Raw genomic sequence first — 18,920 nt, forward strand, 5'->3', positions numbered from 1 at the left:
TTAACTCCCTGGACCTCTCGAAGGCCTACCTTCATATCCCAATCCGTCAAGACCAACAGCATTCCCTATGCTTTGCGATACTGGGCCACCATTATCAGTTCCCGGCATTGCCCTTTGACCTGGCAACTGCCTCCAGAACATTCTCAAAAATTATGGTGGTCGTGGCGGCAGCACTGAGGAAAGAAGGGATCCTGGTGCACCTTTACTTAAATGATTGGCTGATCCGGGTGAAGTCATTGGAAGAAAGCCTCCAGGTGACCAGCAGGGTCAGGTCCCTGCTTCAGGAACTCATTTGGGTCGTGAACATGGACAAGAGTAGTCTCAAGCCCTCCCAGTCCTTGGAGTACCCGGGAGTCCGGTTCGACACCAAGCAGGACATGGTCTTCCTCCTTCCCTCGAGGATAAGGAAACTGATGTGCCAAGTGTGACGGTTGACAAACACAATGCGCCCTGGGGTGTGTGGTGCTGTCTCCAGGTCCTCTGCTTACTTAAATGATTGGCTGATCCGGGCGAAGTCATTGGAAGAAAGCCTCCAGGTGACCAGCAGGGTCAGGTCCCTGCTTCAGGAACTCATTTGGGTCCACCTTAACCTGGGTGGAACCAGACTGCTGGCGCTAACCTTTAAAAAGGAGATAGAGCAGCTTTCAAACTAGAACAAAGGGGAAAGCCGACAGTCGCTCAGCAGCGCATGGTTCGGAGAGAGGTATCTTTAAAGGATACTAATGATGCATTAGAATTAGGGCAGCCCGACAGTGAGGTTCCAATAATTAGAAAAGTAGTCCAAGTGCCTGTAACTAAAAACTCACCTGAGCTAAAAAATTCTAACTTATCCCTATCAATTAAAAAACAGAATAAAAATACAAACAAAAAACAAACTTTGAAATGTTTGTATGCTAATGCCAGAAGTCTAAGAAGTAAGATGGGAGAATTAGAATGTATAGCAGTAAATGATGACATAGACTTAATTGGCATCTCAGAGACATGGTGGAAAGAGGATAACCAATGGGACAGTGCTATACCAGGGTACAAATTATATCGCAATGACAGAGAGGAGCAGTCGGGAGGAGGTGTGGCGCTTTATGTCCGGGATGGCATACAGTCCAACGGGATAACCATCCTGCATGAGACTAAATACAAAATTGAATCTTTATGGGTAGAAATCCCTTGTGTGTCAGGGAAGACTACAGTGATAGGGGTATACTACCGTCCACCTGGTCAAGATGGTGAGATGGACAGTGAAATGCTAAGAGAAATTAGGGAAGCTAACCAAATTGGTAGTGCAGTAATAATGGGAGACTTCAATTACCCCAATATAGACTGGGTAAATGTATCATCGGGTCACACTAGAGAGATAACGTTCCTGGATGGAATAAATGATAGCTTTATGGAGCAATTGGTTCCGGAACCGACGAGAGAGGGAGCAATTTTAGATCTAATTCTCAGTGGAGCACAGGACTTGGTGAGAGAGGTAACGGTGGTGGGGCCGCTTGGCAATAGTGATCATAATATGATCAAATTTGATTTAATGACTGGAAAAGGAACAGTGTGCAAATCCAAGGCTCTCGTGCTAAACTTTCAAAAGGGAAACTTTGATAAAATGAGAAAAATTGTTAGAAAAAAACTGGAAGGAGCAGCTACAAAAGTAAAAAATGTCCAAGAGGCGTGGTCATTGTTAAAAAATACCATTCTAGAAGCACAGTCCAGATGTATTCCACACATTAAGAAAGGTGGAAAGAAGGCAAAACAATTACCGGCATGGTTAAAAGGGGAGGTGAAAGAAGCTATTTTAGCCAAAAGATCTTCATTCAAAAATTGGAAGAAGGATCCAACAGAAGAAAATAGGATAAAGCATAAACATTGGCAAGTTAAATGTAAGACATTGATAAGACAGGCTAAGAGAGAATTTGAAAAGAAGTTGGCTGTAGAGGCAAAAACTCACAGTAAAAACTTTTTAAAATATATCCGAAGCAGAAAGCCTGTGAGGGAGACAGTTGGACCGTTAGATGATCGAGGGGTTAAAGGGGCACTTAGAGAAGATAAGGCCATCGCGGAAAGATTAAATGATTTCTTTGCTTCGGTGTTTACTGAAGAAGATGTTGGGGAGGTACCCGAAATGGAGAAGGTTTTCATGGGTAATGATTCAGATGGACTGAATCAAATCACTGTGAACCTAGAAGATGTGGTAGGCCTGATTGACAAACTGAAGAGTAGTAAATCACCTGGATGGATGGTATACACCCCAGAGTTCTGAAGGAACTAAAAAATGAAATTTCAGACCTATTAGTAAAAATTTGTAACTTATCATTAAAATCATCCATTGTACCTGAAGACTGGAGGATAGCAAATGTAACCCCAATATTTAAAAAGGGCTCCAGGGGCGATCCGGGAAACTACAGACTGGTTAGCCTGACTTCAGTGCCAGGAAAAATAGTGGAAAGTGTTCTAAACATCAAAATCACAGAACATATAGAAAGACATGGTTTAATGGAACAAAGTCAGCATGGCTTTACCCAGGGCAAGTCTTGCCTCACAAATCTGCTTTTGACAAAGTTCCTCATGAGAGGCTTCTAGGAAAAGTAAAAAGTCATGGGATAGGTGGCGATGTCCTTTCGTGGATTGCAAACTGGCTAAAAGACAGGAAACAGAGAGTAGGATTAAATGGGCAATTTTCTCAGTGGAAGGGAGTGGACAGTGGAGTGCCTCAGGGATCTGTATTGGGACCCTTACTGTTCAATATATTTATAAATGATCTGGAAAGAAATACGACGAGTGAGATAATCAAATTTGCAGATAACACAAAATTGTTCAGAGTAGTTAAATCACAAGCAGATTGTGGTAAATTGCAGGAAGACCTTGTGAGACTGGAAAATTGGGCATCCAAATGGCAGATGAAATTTAATGTGGATAAGTGCAAGGTGATGCATATAGGGAAAAATAACCCATGCTATAATTACACAATGTTGGGTTCCATATTAGGTGCTACAACCCAAGAAAGAGATCTAGGTGTCATAGTGGATAACACATTGAAATCGTCGGTGCAGTGTGCTGCGGCAGTCAAAAAAGCAAACAGAATGTTGGGAATTATTAGAAAAGGAATGATGAATAAAACGGAAAATGTCATAATGCCTCTGTATCGCTCCATGGTGAGACCGCACCTTGAATACTGTGTACAATTCTGGTCGCCGCATCTCAAAAAAGATATAATTGCGATGGAGAAGGTAAAGAGAAGGGCTACCAAAATGATAAGGGGAATGGAACAACTCCCCTATGAGGAAAGACTAAAGAGGTTAGGACTTTTCAGCTTGGAGAAGAGACGACTGAGGGGGGGATATGATAGAGGTGTTTAAAATCATGAGAGGTCTAGAACGGGTAGATGTGAATCGGTTATTTACTCTTTCGGATAGTAGAAAGACTAGGGGGCACTCCATGAAGTTAGCATGGGGCACATTTAAAACTAATCGGAGAAAGTTCTTTTTTACTCAACGCACAATTAAACTCTGGAATTTGTTGCCAGAGAATGTGGTTCGTGCAGTTAGTATAGCTGTGTTTTAAAAAAGGATTGGATAAGTTCTTGGAGGAGAAGTCCATTACCTGCTATTAAGTTCACTTAGAGAATAGCCACTGCCATTAGCAATGGTTACATGGAATAGACTTAGTTTTTGGGTACTTGCCAGGTTCTTATGGCCTGGATTGGCCACTGTTGGAAACAGGATGCTGGGCTTGATGGACCCTTGGTCTGACCCAGTATGGCATTTTCTTATGTTCTTAACATGGACAAGAGCAGTCTCAAGCCCTCCCAGTCCTTGGAGTACCCGGGAGTCCGGTTCGACACCAAGCAGGACATGGTCTTCCTCCTTCCCTCGAGGATAAGGAAACTGATGTGCCAAGTGCGACGGATGCCGAACACAATGCGCCCTGGGGTGTGGCGCTGTCTCCAGGTCCTCTGCTTGATGGCGTCAACCCTGGAGGTAGTACCGTGGGAAGAGCACATATGCGGCTACTCCATCACTCCTTGCTGTCACGTTGGAACCCACTGTCTCAAGACTATTCGATTCACCTCCACCTACTGGTAGAAGTATGTTCTCGGCTCCAGTGGTGGCTACAGGAAGTGCATCTAAGCAAGGGTGTAAGCCTGTTCCCACTGAACTGGCTAGTCCTCACGACGGATGCGAGCCTCCAAGGGTGGGCAGGCTACTGTCAGGAGCGATGGACCAGGGAAGAGGTGCACTGGAACATAAACCGCCTAGAAGCCCGAGCTGTCAGATTAGCGTGTCTGCAATTCAACCACAGGCTCCAGGGACAAGCTGTCTACATGATATCGGACAACGCAACAAGGGTGGCCTACATCAACCGCCAGGGAGGAAACAAAAGCCACCAAGTGTCTCTGGAGATAGATCCTCTTATGGAATGGGTGGAGTTAAATCTACAAGGGAAAAGACAACGTCAGAGCAGACTTTCTCAGCAGGGAGAGTCTGGATCCAGGGGAATGGGCATTGTCGACCAGAGCCTTCCAGCTTCTAGTAGATTGCTGGGACCTCCCATCCATCGACCTACTGGCCATATCTCATCATGTGAAGGTCCCCCGATTCTTCAGTCGCAGAAGAGATCAGTGCTCCCAAGGGATCAACGCCTTTGTCCAGACCTGGCCAGAACTGTACGCCTTCCCTCCTTGGCCTCTTCTTGGCAAGATCAAGCACCACAAAGGATTAGTCCTTCTGGCCCTGGATTGGCCCAGATGCCCGTGGTATATAGACATGCGGAGGCTTCTGGTGGAGAGCCCCCCAAGTTTCGATCCTTCACAAGGACCCAATTCTGTATTGTTTTACGGTCTGGCCCTTGAGAGGGGTCGATTGATGAAGCGTGGATATTTGGCGACTGTAATCACCACCTTGCTCCGCGCTCGGAAGTTCTCAATGTCCCTGGCATACGTGTGGATCTGGAGAATATTTGAGGCCTGGTGCAAGGAATGCGGGGTGCCCCCTCGGTTGACAAAGATTCTCATGATTCTGGAATTCTTACAGACCGGCCTGAGCAAAGGACTGTCTCTCAACTCCTTGACGGTCCAGGTGGTGGCTCTCTCCTGTTTCAGAGGCGATGTGAACAGAGCCCGCCTGTCGACACATCCAGACTTAGCTCGGTTACTAAAAGGGGTTAAATACCTCCAACCACCCTTAAAGTGGCCGGTCCCCCTATGGAACCTCAATCTAGTATTGGACTTCTTAGCAGGGCCTTTCTTTTGGCTGTTGCACACTCTCTCTCTACGCCTGTTAACGCTGAAGACTATTATTGGTGGCGATATGCTCGGCCTGTCGCATCTCTGAACTACAGGCGCTGTCATGTTGGGATCCGTTCTGCTGGTTGACTCCAGGAACGTTGCAACTTCGCACTGTCCCTCCCTTCTTGCCAAAGGTGGTCTCGGAGTTTCACTTGAACCAGTCCATTTCCTTACCATCCCTAGATAAACACAAGGACTCAGACTACCACCTCCTACGCCACTTAAACGTCAGTAGGCTGTTAGTACAGAATCTAGAATGTGCAGAACCGGTGCGCAAGATGGACCGCTTGTTTGTTCTTCACGGTGGAAGGAAAAAAGTGAAGGAGCTTTGCGAGCTACCATAGCTCGCTGGATCAAGGAAGTGATTACGGGAGCTTATGTAGAAGCAGGGAAGCTTTTTACCCCCCTTCAGGTTAAAGCTCATTCCATTAGGGCTCAGGCAGTATTCTGGGCAGAAGCTAAGCTATTGTCTCCTGTCGACTTCTGCCAAGCAGCGACGTGGTCTTCCTTGCACACCTTCTCCAGGTTCTAAAGCCTGAACGTCTAAGCCCGAGAAAACACAGCTTTCGTGAGGGTGGTGCTAACCAGACCAAGGGCAGCCTTCCGCCCTGTTCAGGAATAGCTTTTGTACATTCCATTGGTCCTGAGTCCATCTGGCCACATGATAGGAAATGAAGAAATTACTTACCTGATAATTTTGTTTTCCTTAGTGTAGACTGATGGACTTCAGTATCTTGCCCACAGCTGCCCTTGAACAGTGCCAAGGAATCTCACATGAATCTGGATCCCAAAGAGGTTACAGGTAAGCCATCACCTTATCCCTAGATCTGGGCATCTGTAATATTGCTGAGATTCACTTCTTATGTTTGGTTGAGTTATAAAATTGTATTCAAGTTTTTCAATAGTATGTCCACAATGGCTTTTGAAGAGAATACTGAATGGCAGAGGTCACTGCAAGGGTATATCTAGGGTGACGTCAACTGTGAAACCTGTCTCCATCTCCATCTGCTAGCAGGGGAGCACATAAACGATTGGTCCTGAGTCCATCTGTCTACAGGTCTAGAGGACGTGTATAAAGAGGAGGCAGCAAAACACTGCACGGAGTGGCAGTAGCCACAGAGGCATTCACGGAGCGGGATGCCAGTGGTTGGTGTTCCACCTTCACGGAGCGGAAGGATGGAGGACGGCCATCTCCAACTTAAAAAAACAAACAAACAAAAAAAAAACATGGGTGGGTAAGAGTATGTAAAATTAACGGAGAGTTCATAGGCTATAGGTATTACCAATTATTAGGCTTATTCAATATTTCCCACCGTGTAGCAGATGGACTCATTACAAATGGGTATAGTGTGCTCGTGCTAGCAGTTGGAGACGGATCTGATGTCAGCACGTGGTACATATACCCCTGCAGGAAGTGCAGCAACTCAGTAATTTCCATCTCCAAAGCAGTTTGGAGCTACTTCACGCTCGCTGAGCGTTTTTCCAAATTCTAACGACTAAATTTCATAGAAGAAACCTACCTGAAGACGAGCCCCGCACTCCTGCGGTGATACCCTCGGGTCCCTCCCCCAGTTGAGTTTTCCGAGGTGATTTCTGTGGTCCCTCGGAGGTTCGAGCCTCGGTCCGGTGGCCAAATAGCGGCAGGGACCTAGCCCCCGAGTGAGAAGGGCTCGGGCGCGGCATAGAGGCAGCCTCTGTCCCGGTGAGGACTTGGCCCCCAGCGAGACTAGCGGGTGCACTTCCTCGAGCGTGGCGGTGACGGTAATCACCCTCTCCCCCCGCAGCCGGAGACCGCCCAGGTCGCAGCCCGGAAGCGCCGAAGACCAGGTTAGGCGTACATCTTTACTTTTGCAGGTCTCCGAGGAAGCGAGGATTAGTGGGGTCTGCCTACGTGGCAGCCCGCCAAGGAGGTCGCCATTTTGCCTGCCTGCTCGCCGTCGCCATGTGCCCTGGTTCGCCGCCTCGCTCTAGCGCTCAGTCCAGACTAAGCGCACAGGCGACGGGCGCATATGTTAGGCGCCTGACAATAATTGGGCGCATATTGATAGAGGCGCACATTGAAGGGCGCACCTTGATACACATTGATTCAGCGCACGTTGATAGGCGCACGCTGCTAAGCGCACGTTCATAGGCGCACGCTGCTAAGCGCACGTTCATAGGCGCATGCTGGTAGGCACACATTGATAGGCGCACGTTGCTAAGCGCACGTTGATAGGCGCATGTTGCTAAGCACATTGATAGGCGCACATTGATAGGCACACGTTGCTAAGCACATTGATAGGCGCACATTGATAGGCAGACGTTGCTAAGCGCACGTTGATAGGCGCACGTTGATAGGCGCACGTTGATAGGCGCACGTTGATAGGCGCACGTTCATAGGCGCACGTTCATAGGCGCACGTTCATAGGCGCATGTTAAGTGCACATTGACAGGCGCACATCTTCGCGCATATTACAAAGCGCATAGAGATAACAGACGCGATGGAGCGTGTGAGAGCCCAGGCGTTCGCAGACCCGGCACCTCCAGAATCAGGCATAAGAGCTCTAGGCCTCTGCTCGGCATGCCACCTCAGAGTCACGCAGAGCGAGGAAGCAGACTCCCTATGTGCCCAATGTGAGGAGGCCCTGGGAGTTCCAGGCCAGGGCCGGTCCCAGCCCAGCATACTTGCCAGTTCCTCAGGGAACACCCCGGACCTAGCAGGCCGCGGTGAGCAGCCAGGGAACCCTAGAGACCTGGTGCCCTTAAGGCTAGAACCTGCTTCGCTCTCCTGGGTGGACTTATTCAAGGGGATTCACGCCTTTGTCCAGATGCAGTCTGATCCCCGAACGGACCCGTACGTACCGGATGACCCTACCCCTGGACCCTTGAGACCTAGGCACGGCCACCCGGAAGCCCCACTTATGGGGATTCAGATTGCTCTGTGGAAGAAGATGAGCTCCCCGAGGAGGGAGAACTTCCCTCGGGGATAGAGCCGTATCGAACCAAGAGACGCTTCTTTCTTAAGGAGGATCTCCCAGACCTGGTCTCTCAATGCCTGTCTGAGCTGGCTATCCCGGGCCACGGCACCCCAGGGGAACCTAGAATGAACCCCCTGCTGGAAGGCCTTCGTCAAACGGCCCACCACTTCCCCCTCCTACAAGCAGCACAGCAGCTAATCGATCTCGAGTGGAATGTGCCGCAGGCCTCATTCAAAGGGGGTTGGGCCTTGTCTGGCATGTACCCTCTGGACCCGGCAACCAAGGAGCTGCTGGCGTGCCCCAAGGTAGACGCCATAGTTTGCGCAATTGTGAAGCGCAAACTATGGCGGCCCTCAAGGTTGCACATGACCGGCGCATGGACGCCATTCTGAAACAAGCCTTTGAGGTGGCAGCCATGTCCCTACGAATTGCGACCTGCTGCACCGTGGTGACGCGTTCCTGTTTATCACAAGCCAGGAACAACACCCCGGGAGAAGAAATGGAATCAGCCCTCTCGTTCCTCACTGATGCTGCCTCCGACCTAGTCCGTACGGCAGCCAAGGGAGTGTCATCCTCAGTGGCAGCCAGGAGACAGCTCTGGCTACGAAATTGGTCAGCCGACTCCTCCTCCAAGACGCACCTTATGAGCATGCCCTTTAAGGGATCCCTCCTATTCGGCAGTGACCTCGAGAACCTGGCTAACAAATGGGGCGCCTCTCCATTGCCCCGTCTACCAGAAGACAAGTCAAGGAGGAACCAGCGCCCCCTTCCTAGGCCATCCAGAGGTAGAAGCTCTCAACGCTACAGCCCTTACAGGACTCGCTACCAAGCACCTCGTTCTCAGACCAGGAACCAGTCCTTTCGGACCAGGCACAGCAAGCGGGGAACCGGCTCGGGTTCAGGTCCCGGCCGCACCCCACAATGAGAATCAGCCGACCCATCTGGGGGAAGAAGCCATAGGGGGCAGGCTAACCCTATTCTACCGCAGGTGGGTCGAGATTACTTCGGACCCTTGGGTCCTCGCCATTGTCCGGGAAGGGTATTACCTGGACTTCCTTCACCTCCCTACGGACAAGTTTGTGGAATCTCCTTGTCGCCCCTCAAGAGGGCGGCGCTGGAAGCTACCTTGGGAAGGCTCCTGTCCCTAAAAGCCATAATCCCAGTGCCTGCATGGGAGATAAATTCTGGGCATTACTCCATTTATTTTATCGTGCCCAAGAAGGGGGGCACCTTCAGACCCGTCCTGGACCTCAAGTCGGTCAACCGGCACTTAAGGGTCCCAGGATTTCGCATGGAAACTCTGCGGTCAGTCCGAAGTGCCATACAGCCAGGGGAGTATCTCACATCCCTGGATCTGTCAGAAGCTTACTTGCTTATCCCAATCCATCGGGATCATCGTCGATCCCATGGCTGTACCAGGGATCGACGCCCTGGTACAGCCATGGCCTCAGGGGATCCTGCTATATGCCTTTCCCCCATGGCCCTTGCTGGGGGGCCATTACACACAAGATTCAGCGGCACAGAGGCCTAGTTCTTCTGGTGGCCCCGGACTGGCCAAGAAGACCCTGGTACACAGACATGAGAAGACTACTGGCAGGGGATCCTCTACCCCTGCCTCCTCACAGGGACCTGCTGCGGCAAGGTCCCATCCTCCACGATGATCCCGATGGATTGGGATAAGCAAGTAAGCTTATCCCAATCTTATGCTTCAAAGTCCTGGGACAACACTTTCAGTTCCGGGCTCTACCCTCGGGTTAGCCACCTCGCCACGGACCTTTACCAAGGTAATAGTAGTGGTGGCGGCGTCACTCAGGAAGGAAGGAATTCTCGTCCATCCCTACCTAGACGATTGGCTGATCAGGGCAAAGTCGCCGGAGGAGAGCCACCGGGCAACCAACAGAGTCATATCTCTTCTGGAAAGCCTAGGATGGGTAGTCAACACGAACAAGAGTTCCCTACAGCCTTCGCAGTCGCTGGAATACCTCGGAGTCCAATTCGACACCCAAGGAGACAAAGTCAGCCTGACCTCCAAGAGGAAATCAAAACTCCGGAATCGTTTGCAGACTTTGCTGAGCGCCACCCGGCCCACAGCTTGGGATTACCTACAGGTCCTCGGCCTAATGGCCTCCACTCTGGAAGTGGTACCATGGGCGTGGGCTCATATGAGACCGTTACAACGTGTCCTATCTCGGTGGAGCCCACGATTACAGAACTACACCGTGCATCTACCTCTACCGGCCAGAGTACGGCATCAGTTACGATGGTGGCTGCAGCCCGGCCACATGAGCCGGGGGTCAAAAATGTCCTCTCCAACCTGGACCCTGCTCACTACAGATGCCAGCCTGAGCGGCTGGGGAGCACACTACGAAGAACTAACCGCCCAAGGGCGGTGGAATAGAGTAGAGTCGGGGTGGAACATCAACCGACTAGAGGCACGGGCAGTCAGGTTGGCATGCCTGCGATTCGCCCACAGACTTCGCAACAGAGCAGTCAGAGTGATGTCGGACAATGCCACCACGGTGGCCTATATCAACCGACAGGGCGGAACCAGAAGCCGACAGGTATCCTTAGAAATAGCCCCCCTGATGGCTTGGGCGGAAGCGAATCTCCAGGACATCTCCGCCGTCCACATCGCCGGGAAGGACAACGCCACGGCAGACTTCCTCAGCAGGGAAAGCCTAAACCCGGGGGAATGGCAGCTGTCATACACGGCCTTTCAGATGATCACGGATCAGTGGGGGACGCCGGGCATGGACCTACTAGCGGACAGGTCCAACGCTCAAGTACCCAGATATTTCAGTCGCAGGCGAGATCCTTTATCCCAGGGGATCGACGCCCTGGTACAGCCATGGCCTCAGGGGATCCTGCTATATGCCTTTCCCCCATGGCCCTTGCTGGGGGCCATTACACACAAGATTCAGCGGCACAGAGGCCTAGTTCTTCTGGTGGCCCCGGACTGGCCAAGAAGACCCTGGTACACAGACATGAGAAGACTACTGGCAGGGGATCCTCTACCCCTGCCTCCTCACAGGGACCTGCTGCGGCAAGGTCCCATCCTCCACGAGGATCCAGCTCAATTCTCTCTTACGGTCTGGCCATTGAGAGGGCTAGACTGAAGAAAAGGGGATACTCTGGGCCGGTAATAGATACACTCCTCAGAGCACGCAAGTTCTCCACATCACTAACTTATATAAGGATCTGGAGAGTATTTGAAGCCTGGAACTCGCAGCACCAATCCACATGCCGCTAAAATCCCCATTATTTTGGATTTCCTGCAAGATGGGCTCCAGAAGGGTCTGTCCCTCAACTCAATCAAGGTTCAGGTGGCAGCGCTATCCTGCTATGGCGCCAGGAGTGACGGCAACAGCATTGCCACACACCCAGACGTTTCACGTTTCCTGAAAGGAGTCAAACACATTCGCCCGCCACTGAAGTGGCCAGTGCCCTGTGGAACCTCAACCTAGTTTTGGAATTCCTAGCGGGACCTGCCTTCAGACCCCTCTGAGGGCTTTCCCTCCGTTTGTTAACCTGGAAGATGGTGTTCTTGCTGGCCGTATGCTCAGCGTGCCGCATTTCAGAGCGAAAAGCGCTGTCCTGCCGCGATCCGTTTCTCAGAATCACTCCAGGGGCTATCCATCTTCGCACAGTTCCCTCCTTCTTACCCAAAGTGGTCTCACACTTCCACCTCAACCAAACCGTATCCTTGCCAACCACGGAAGGTTTGAAGAAGTCAGAAGAAGGTCGAATACTGCGCCATCTCGACATCGGCAGAATGCTGTCCAGATACCTGGAAATGTCGGAAGCAGTACGAAAGACGGGACCACCTGTTCGTCCTTCACAGCGGGAAGAAGCAAGGAGAAGCGGCCTCACGGGCAACCATTGCCCGCTGGATCAAAGAAGTTATATGGGTGGCCTACGTAGAAGCGGGAAAGCCACCACCTCTACGGGTCAAGGCTCACTCTACCAGAGCTCAAGCGGCCTCTTGGGCAGAAACTAGGATGCTGTCACCTGCAGAGATATGCAGAGCGGCAACGTGGTCCTCCCTCCATACCTTCTCCAGATTCTACCGTCTGGATGTCCAGGCCAGGGAGGACACAGCATTTGCAAGGGCAATCCTAAACTGACCTCGGGCAGGCTCCCACCCAGTCCGGGAGTAGCTTTTGTACATCCCATTTGTAATGAGTCCATCTGCTACACGCTAGGAAATGGAGAGATTACTTACCTGATAATCTCGTTTTCCTTAGTGTAGGCAGATGGACTCAGCATCCCGCCCGACTGCCGATATACATGGGAATTCACCGATTCAAGGTAAGCCATGTTTTATTACATAGGGCATCCACCCTGCCGGATGTCGACGCCTTCCGGTTGAGAACACTGGCGATCTCCAGCTACTATCAATCGGTCAGGGTAATCATGATTCATGTAGTCAATCGGTCAGTCACACATATATCCATAAAGCTTTTGCAAGGAAGATTACTGAGTTGCTGCACTTCCTGCAGGGGTATATGTACCACGTGCTGACGTCAGATCCGTCTCCAACTGCTAGCACGAGCACACTATACCCATTTGTAATGAGTCCATCTGCCTACACTAAGGAAAACGAGATTATCAGGTAAGTAATCTCTCCATTTGTTGATAGTTAATGTGGCTTTCAATGCATACTTCACTTTCAATGCATATCCAGCATAGCTCTCTGCTTCAACGGCAAGGGAGAAGAAAAACTGATACTTCACGCATATCCAGCATAGCTCTCTGCTTCAACGGCAGGGGAGAAGAAAAACTGATACTTCACACTTATCCAGCATAGCGCTCTGCTTCAACGGCAAGGGAGAAGAAAAACTGATACTTCACGCATATCCAGCATAGCTCCCTGCTTCAACGGCAGGGGAGAAGAAAAACAACCAATAAGGGCTGAATAACATAGTCTGGGTAAACAAATAAGTGTGGGTGTAGCTTGCTTGTTGCGGCGGTTACTACCCCTAACTAATCAAGCTTGATATTTCACTTGGATGCAGCTCCATCACTGCTCTCTGCATTAATGGTGGGGGTGAAAGGGAAATAGAACCAAGGGTTGCTAAGAGCCAAGAGAAACAGATAAGTATGAAAGGAAAGAAGTGTGAAGCTTGCTGGGCAGACTGGATGGGCCGATTGGTCTTCTTCTGCTGTCATTTCTATGTTTCTATGTTACACTAAGGAAAACTAAATTTATTAGGTAAGTAATTTCTCCATTATCTGCTGTATACTAGGATAACTGGAAAGTGTGAGGAATAAAATGGTTTTCTCATGTTATTGAGATCAAAAATCCTAAATCTTGTATAGATCTCAAGAATAAATTTGAGGTTCTTATAAAAGGAGTACTGGAGGGAGGGAGATGTGGGTTGCTGTGTGTGGGAAAACGAATGGCAAGCTCTATTGAGGTTGTGGTGAAAGTACATGAGGGACACTAGTAGCAGACATATTGCATATAAAATGTTACAGAGAAAGTTCTGCTTTTATTTTCTCTGTTTAAACCCAGTTCTTTGGATCCAAGTTAGTTTTTCCTTGTTTAATGTACTGCATTCTCATGCAATGGTCATCGTTATAATGTAAACCGATTTGATTTGTAACTTGTTATAAGAATTTCGGTATATAAAAGTGCTAAATAAATAAATGTACAGAACATCATAAAATGTTAGTTTTGACTCAACGTGCTCAGATAATGAAGGTGGCCACTTTAGTGTTTAGAACAAAGTGTAGCAAACAGAGCGTGAATGGGGAATGTATGGTAACATTTTGAAACTGTAACTTGATCCTGTAGTACTGAGTGGATTATTGCTCAACACCATGCAAGATGAGGTTCCACCTCAATAGGGATCTGTGTCAACATTCCTATTAATTGGACTGCACAAAGAACCCAGTAATTGCCCGACCGTTGAAGGCTTCACGAATATAACTGATTTGTACACCAAGGGAGTGGGGGAGAGGATCAGGGTGGGAACAGATGATGGGAATAAGGGAGGGGGAAGGCTTGTAGAAGGTCCAAGACTCTGACCTCTATAGAGAGATGACTCATCAAGGTTTGTTTCCTTAGTGACAGAATGGGAGAAAAGTCTTAGTAAATTAGGCCCAAATTAGGTTGTATCCATGCTAGAACAAAAAATTTGAATTAAAAAAAAAACAACAAGGTTTGAAGGAAAACTTCAGATAGACTGTAATTGAGGGTGTGGTGAGTGGCATTCAGCAACAAAGTAAACATTTTCTACCAGTTCAAATGTGGAAATCTTGGACATGGTATTCGGTGTTAGGTATTGAATGAGACAGAGTATACATTTTTTTATAAAATGTTCTTGCCAGACAGTGATTAATCTTTCAGCATCCCGTCTAGGATATTTGAAGGTTTTATGGGGAGTGATGGGAGAGCAGAGGCCTTATATGAATGCAGAGCCCATGACATTAGGGGATGATGAGGAATATAGGTTGTCTACTTTTCATTTATTTTGCTGCAGCCTGAATTGCAGGTAAAAAATAAAAAAAATCTCTACAAGTTTAATAAATAGCCATTTCAATTTAGCTTAGGTAGCAAGTTGGTACTACCTTATTTCTGGCTGAAATCTGAGCCTTGGTGTCTGTCCTTCAGCAGTGCTTACCCATGCTGTCTTCTCTCCTGCCTCACAGGAGAAGCGGGTTGCGATGAATTCTGGAGGACACCAGCATCTGGTGAGCTGTCTGGAGACCCTGCAGAAAGCGTTAAAAGGTTGGTCGTTTCTATTGCTGGGGTTGTGCTAAACCTTGGAGAATCATCTTAGTAGATTAACAGTTCTACCACTGTTTGATTTCTAAACCCTTGTGCTTGTAAAAAAAAAAAAAAAAATCTCTTATTTTTCTTTTATTTAAACTGTATTCCAATTTTTTACCTTTTCTTTTCGCTTGTTAATAATTTTAATTAGAAATGTTCTTTGTATTAGACTATGGAAATTTATTTCCTGCTATTCTGTTTAATGTAAACCGGTATGATTTACATCGGATGTAAGAATGTCGGTATATAAAAATTAAAAATAAATAAAAAAAAATAAAAAATTAACCTGAGCCACTCATTTCCAAGTTGCAAGCGCTGTCTTCTTTCCCATTCCCTGTATGTACCCGGATCAGTCCAGACGCCTGGGTTTATGCATCCCTGCCAGCAGATGGAGATGGAGAAAGTTTCACTGGCACTGCTTGCTAAACCCCAGTGCCACCTGCAGTTCCTCAGTATTTCTCTGTCTCCAGCAGATGGTAGATGGTGGTTTGGGCAGTTTTTTGTTTTTGAGCCTTCCTCCCGGGGGGGGTCTTTTTTGCTTTTTGGAATCCTAAGGGGTTCTATCCTGACCGGTTGAGGTGGGCTTGCTGGGGGTCTGGGACCACAATGTATGCTCAACCTGTGCACCCATGGAGTGTAAATCTGGTGGTCCAGATTCCTCCCCTTCACGAGGCCGCTCTGGCGGCTGCAGGATCTGATACCCCTTTTTTTTCTCTAAAAGAGGCACTCTATTAGTTTTATTTCAGGTCTAGGTTGGTGCCTCATAATAAAGTTTTTGTTAAAAATAAAAATGCCAGAAGCAAAGGTTTTGAGCACAGGCAAGGCTTGCTGTGAGGGTGGCTTCCTCTTCCTTTCAGGCTTCAGTGGGGGCTCTGATCTCATAGCAAGGTAGGTTTATTGCTGGCACAGGCAGTCATGCTTTCTGGTGCGATGACCTGCGGATTGGCATGCAGGGCCTCTGGCTCTGCTCATGCGCAGCTCAATCAGCAAGGCCTTTGTTCAGGATGCTCCAGCGGGGAGGGCTCATCGGAGGGTCTGCTGGCAGCAAAATGGCATCAGGGTCTTCTGCAGTCGGGTCGCTCACGAAGCATGGCTCTGGCCCAGGTCCTGATCTTTCCTCTTTTTGTGTGAGAATGGTGGCCATTTTGTGTTCTTCAGCAGTTCCTGCGCCAACGGGGGAGGGAAGGGGATGCTCCTCCACACCTGTCCCTGGCCTGTTCCGACTCCGGCCTTGATCGGGGGGTTGGGGAAGAGGAAGTAAGCCATAGATTGCTGGTTCCCAGCCCCCTGCAGGAGGGGGGCAGACCTGCTGAGGCCTTTTTCTCCAGATTTTGTCCTGCTGCTGCATGATGCCTATTTGGCAAGGCAGCAAGCAGAGTGCAGGGCTCAGTTTTCCAGGACCCTGCCTGTCCGCCAGGCCAAAAGCCCTTTGGGGGTTCCCAGGCAGCATGGCTCCAGGTTCAGTCAAACCTCCCAAGTCCAGCGGCTGTTCGGTCCTCCTCCTTCGGGTACCAGTCAGGAGGAGTCAGACATTATGCTCGAGTTTCCTGGGGACCCTGATCAGGATGTCCCGGTGGATCTGGGGACCAGGGCACAGTTTGCTCGCCTCAGTCCCCAAGGGGGATGACCCGAAGGTAGTTCACCTTTTTCAGAAGGATGAACTTGAGGCTTTATGCCTTTGGCCTACCAGGTCCTGGGGGGGGGTTAAAATCTCTCAGCAGGAGTCCAATTTGGAGGGGGCCGATCCCGTTTTGGACAGTATGCGCAGCCCTCCTACAGCTTTTCCCTACCACATATCGGTGAAGAAATTGGTGGAGGCAGAATGGAATTTTCCTAATTCCGGTCTCAAGGTGGGGAGGACCATGTCAAAGAATTATCCAATGCCCGAGGAAGCATTGGAACTTTTTGCTCTCCCTAAAGTGTTGTGTGCCGCGAACGGTCGCGGCCGTGAACCCCCACCTGACCCGCAGCTGCGGGCCCGCCGCGGCAGCATCGGGGAAGCCATGGGAGCCCAGTTCCTGTTGCCCTCGCACACCCGGCGCTGGCCTCCGCAGTGGCTGCCGGCAGGGGGAGGCATCCCTGACCTTCCCTCGCAGCGTCGGGCCGCTTTCCTCCGCGTCCAGGATTCAAGATGGCCGCTGCGCCCCCTTACAGGATTTAAAGGGCCCTCGTCCTCCAAATTGACTTCACCTGTGCCTGATAGGCCAGGCACAGGGAAGTATTTAAGGAGCCTGCCCACAGTCTTTCCTCAACTTGGCAACTTCGTTGTTCGAGTCTGCTTGCTTCGGTGAGTCTTCTGGTTCCTTGAGTTCCTGATTCCTGCTTCCTGCTTCTTCTCGGTGATTCTTCAGTGTGTGACTTCAGACTGGTTAGCAGTGATTCTTCGGTGTGTGACCTCGGACTGGCGAGCGGCGATCCTCTGGTACTCGACCTTGGACTTCTTCCGGACCACCCGTCTTCAAGGGCCCACCTAAGTCCCAGCGGCCTGGGTCCCTACGGGCTCCTCCCGGGGGGACCGCTGGCTTCCAGTGGCAAAGATCCAGTTGGCTCTGCCCCGACACCATGCCTCTTCATCCTCTCAACCACCGTCTCAGCCTTCCACACCGAGGGGCCAGCCAGCCCCATCTTCTGTTCCGCCTCGCCACCCGATGGGGGAACCTGAGGAGCCATCTCCTAAGGTGATTCATCCTCCCGTCGGTCCAAGGATTCACAATCCTGATCATAACATAAAGTGGACGCTGCGGTTTCCATGGTTACCAAGTGAATGACTATCCTGGTGATAGGTTCCGTGGCTTTGCAAATTGCAAAAATCCATCTCAAGTGGATTTTTTAGGTCTCGGCCTTGGGCTTGAGAGCCGCTATTTGTTATAGTTTTACGCGGTGTGCGTGCCTCTGTTGGATGCAGCAGTTGCAGGAGAACCTGTCCAAGTCGGGGGAGGACGCAGACAAGGCTGAACTGATTGAGGCAACCGTGGCTTATGGGGCGGATGCTCCTTATGTTTTAGTGCGTACCTCCTCTAGGGTAATGGCTTCGGCTGTGGTGGCCAGAAAATTACTTTGGTTGCATAACTGGGCTACGGATATCTCCTCCAAAGCGCAGTTAGGATCGCTTCCCCTTCAAAGGTCGCCTCTTATTTGGGGAGGATCTTGAGCAGCTAATGCAGTCTTTTGGAGAGAATAAGGCTCTCCAGTTACCCGAGGATAAGCCTAAGGCCAAAAGGTTTTTTCAGGTGCGGTCTCTGTTTTGCTCTGATAGGCGATCTAGACCCTCGAGGGCTGCACCCGGTTCACAGATTCAGTTCTCTTCTGGGGGGCAGTCCTTTTGGGGTGCCCGGAGGCCATTCCAAGGTGCCTCTGGAGGGTCTACAGCCAGAGGTAAGACTTCACAATGAGGCGAGACTGGTCCACTCCGTCATTATTATTATAGGAGATCGCCTGACTCAGTTCTACGACGAGTGGACCAGAGTTATACAGGACCAGTGGGTTCTCGGTGTGGTCAGAGACGACTACGCTTTAGAACTTGCTCGGCCAGTTTGCGAACTTTCTAATTTCCCCCTGCTGTCCCGTGAGCAAGCAGTCAGTGGTACGGGAGACTCTAGATTGTCTCCAATGCTTGGGGGTGGTAATTCCGTTCCCTCGGTGGAAGTTCGCAAGGGAAGATATTCCATCTATTTTGTGGGCTCAAAAAAGGAGGGCACATTTCATTCGATTCTTGATTTGAAAAAGGTTTCTGCAGCACTCAAGATACCGTGCTTCCAGATGGAGACCTTGTGGTCAGTGATATCGGCGGTTTGCAAGGGAGAGTTTCTGGCTTCGCTGGATCTCACCGAGGCCTATCTCCACATTCCCATCCATCTGGACTCGCAGCGTTTTCTCCACTTCATGATTCTGGTACAGCATTTTCAGTTTCAGG

The 18,920-nt window shown here is 49.8% G+C and overlaps 1 protein-coding gene across 7 annotated transcripts in view; it reads left to right on the plus strand.

Moving 5' to 3' along the window:
- The window catches only part of MED1 (mediator complex subunit 1), a 168,243-nt gene that overhangs the window by 53,139 nt on the left and 96,184 nt on the right, over positions 1-18,920 (plus strand). For all 7 annotated transcript variants that reach the window (XM_029572144.1, XM_029572143.1, XM_029572148.1 and 4 more), the window contains one exon: positions 14,887-14,965. In XM_029572144.1, the coding sequence (XP_029428004.1) occupies positions 14,887-14,965 (79 nt within the window). Of the gene's footprint in view, positions 1-14,886; positions 14,966-18,920 lie in introns of those variants that run through there.

The sequence above is a fragment of the Rhinatrema bivittatum genome, chromosome 12, assembly GCF_901001135.1.
Source record: "Rhinatrema bivittatum chromosome 12, aRhiBiv1.1, whole genome shotgun sequence".
NCBI classification, from domain to species: Eukaryota; Metazoa; Chordata; class Amphibia; order Gymnophiona; family Rhinatrematidae; genus Rhinatrema; species Rhinatrema bivittatum.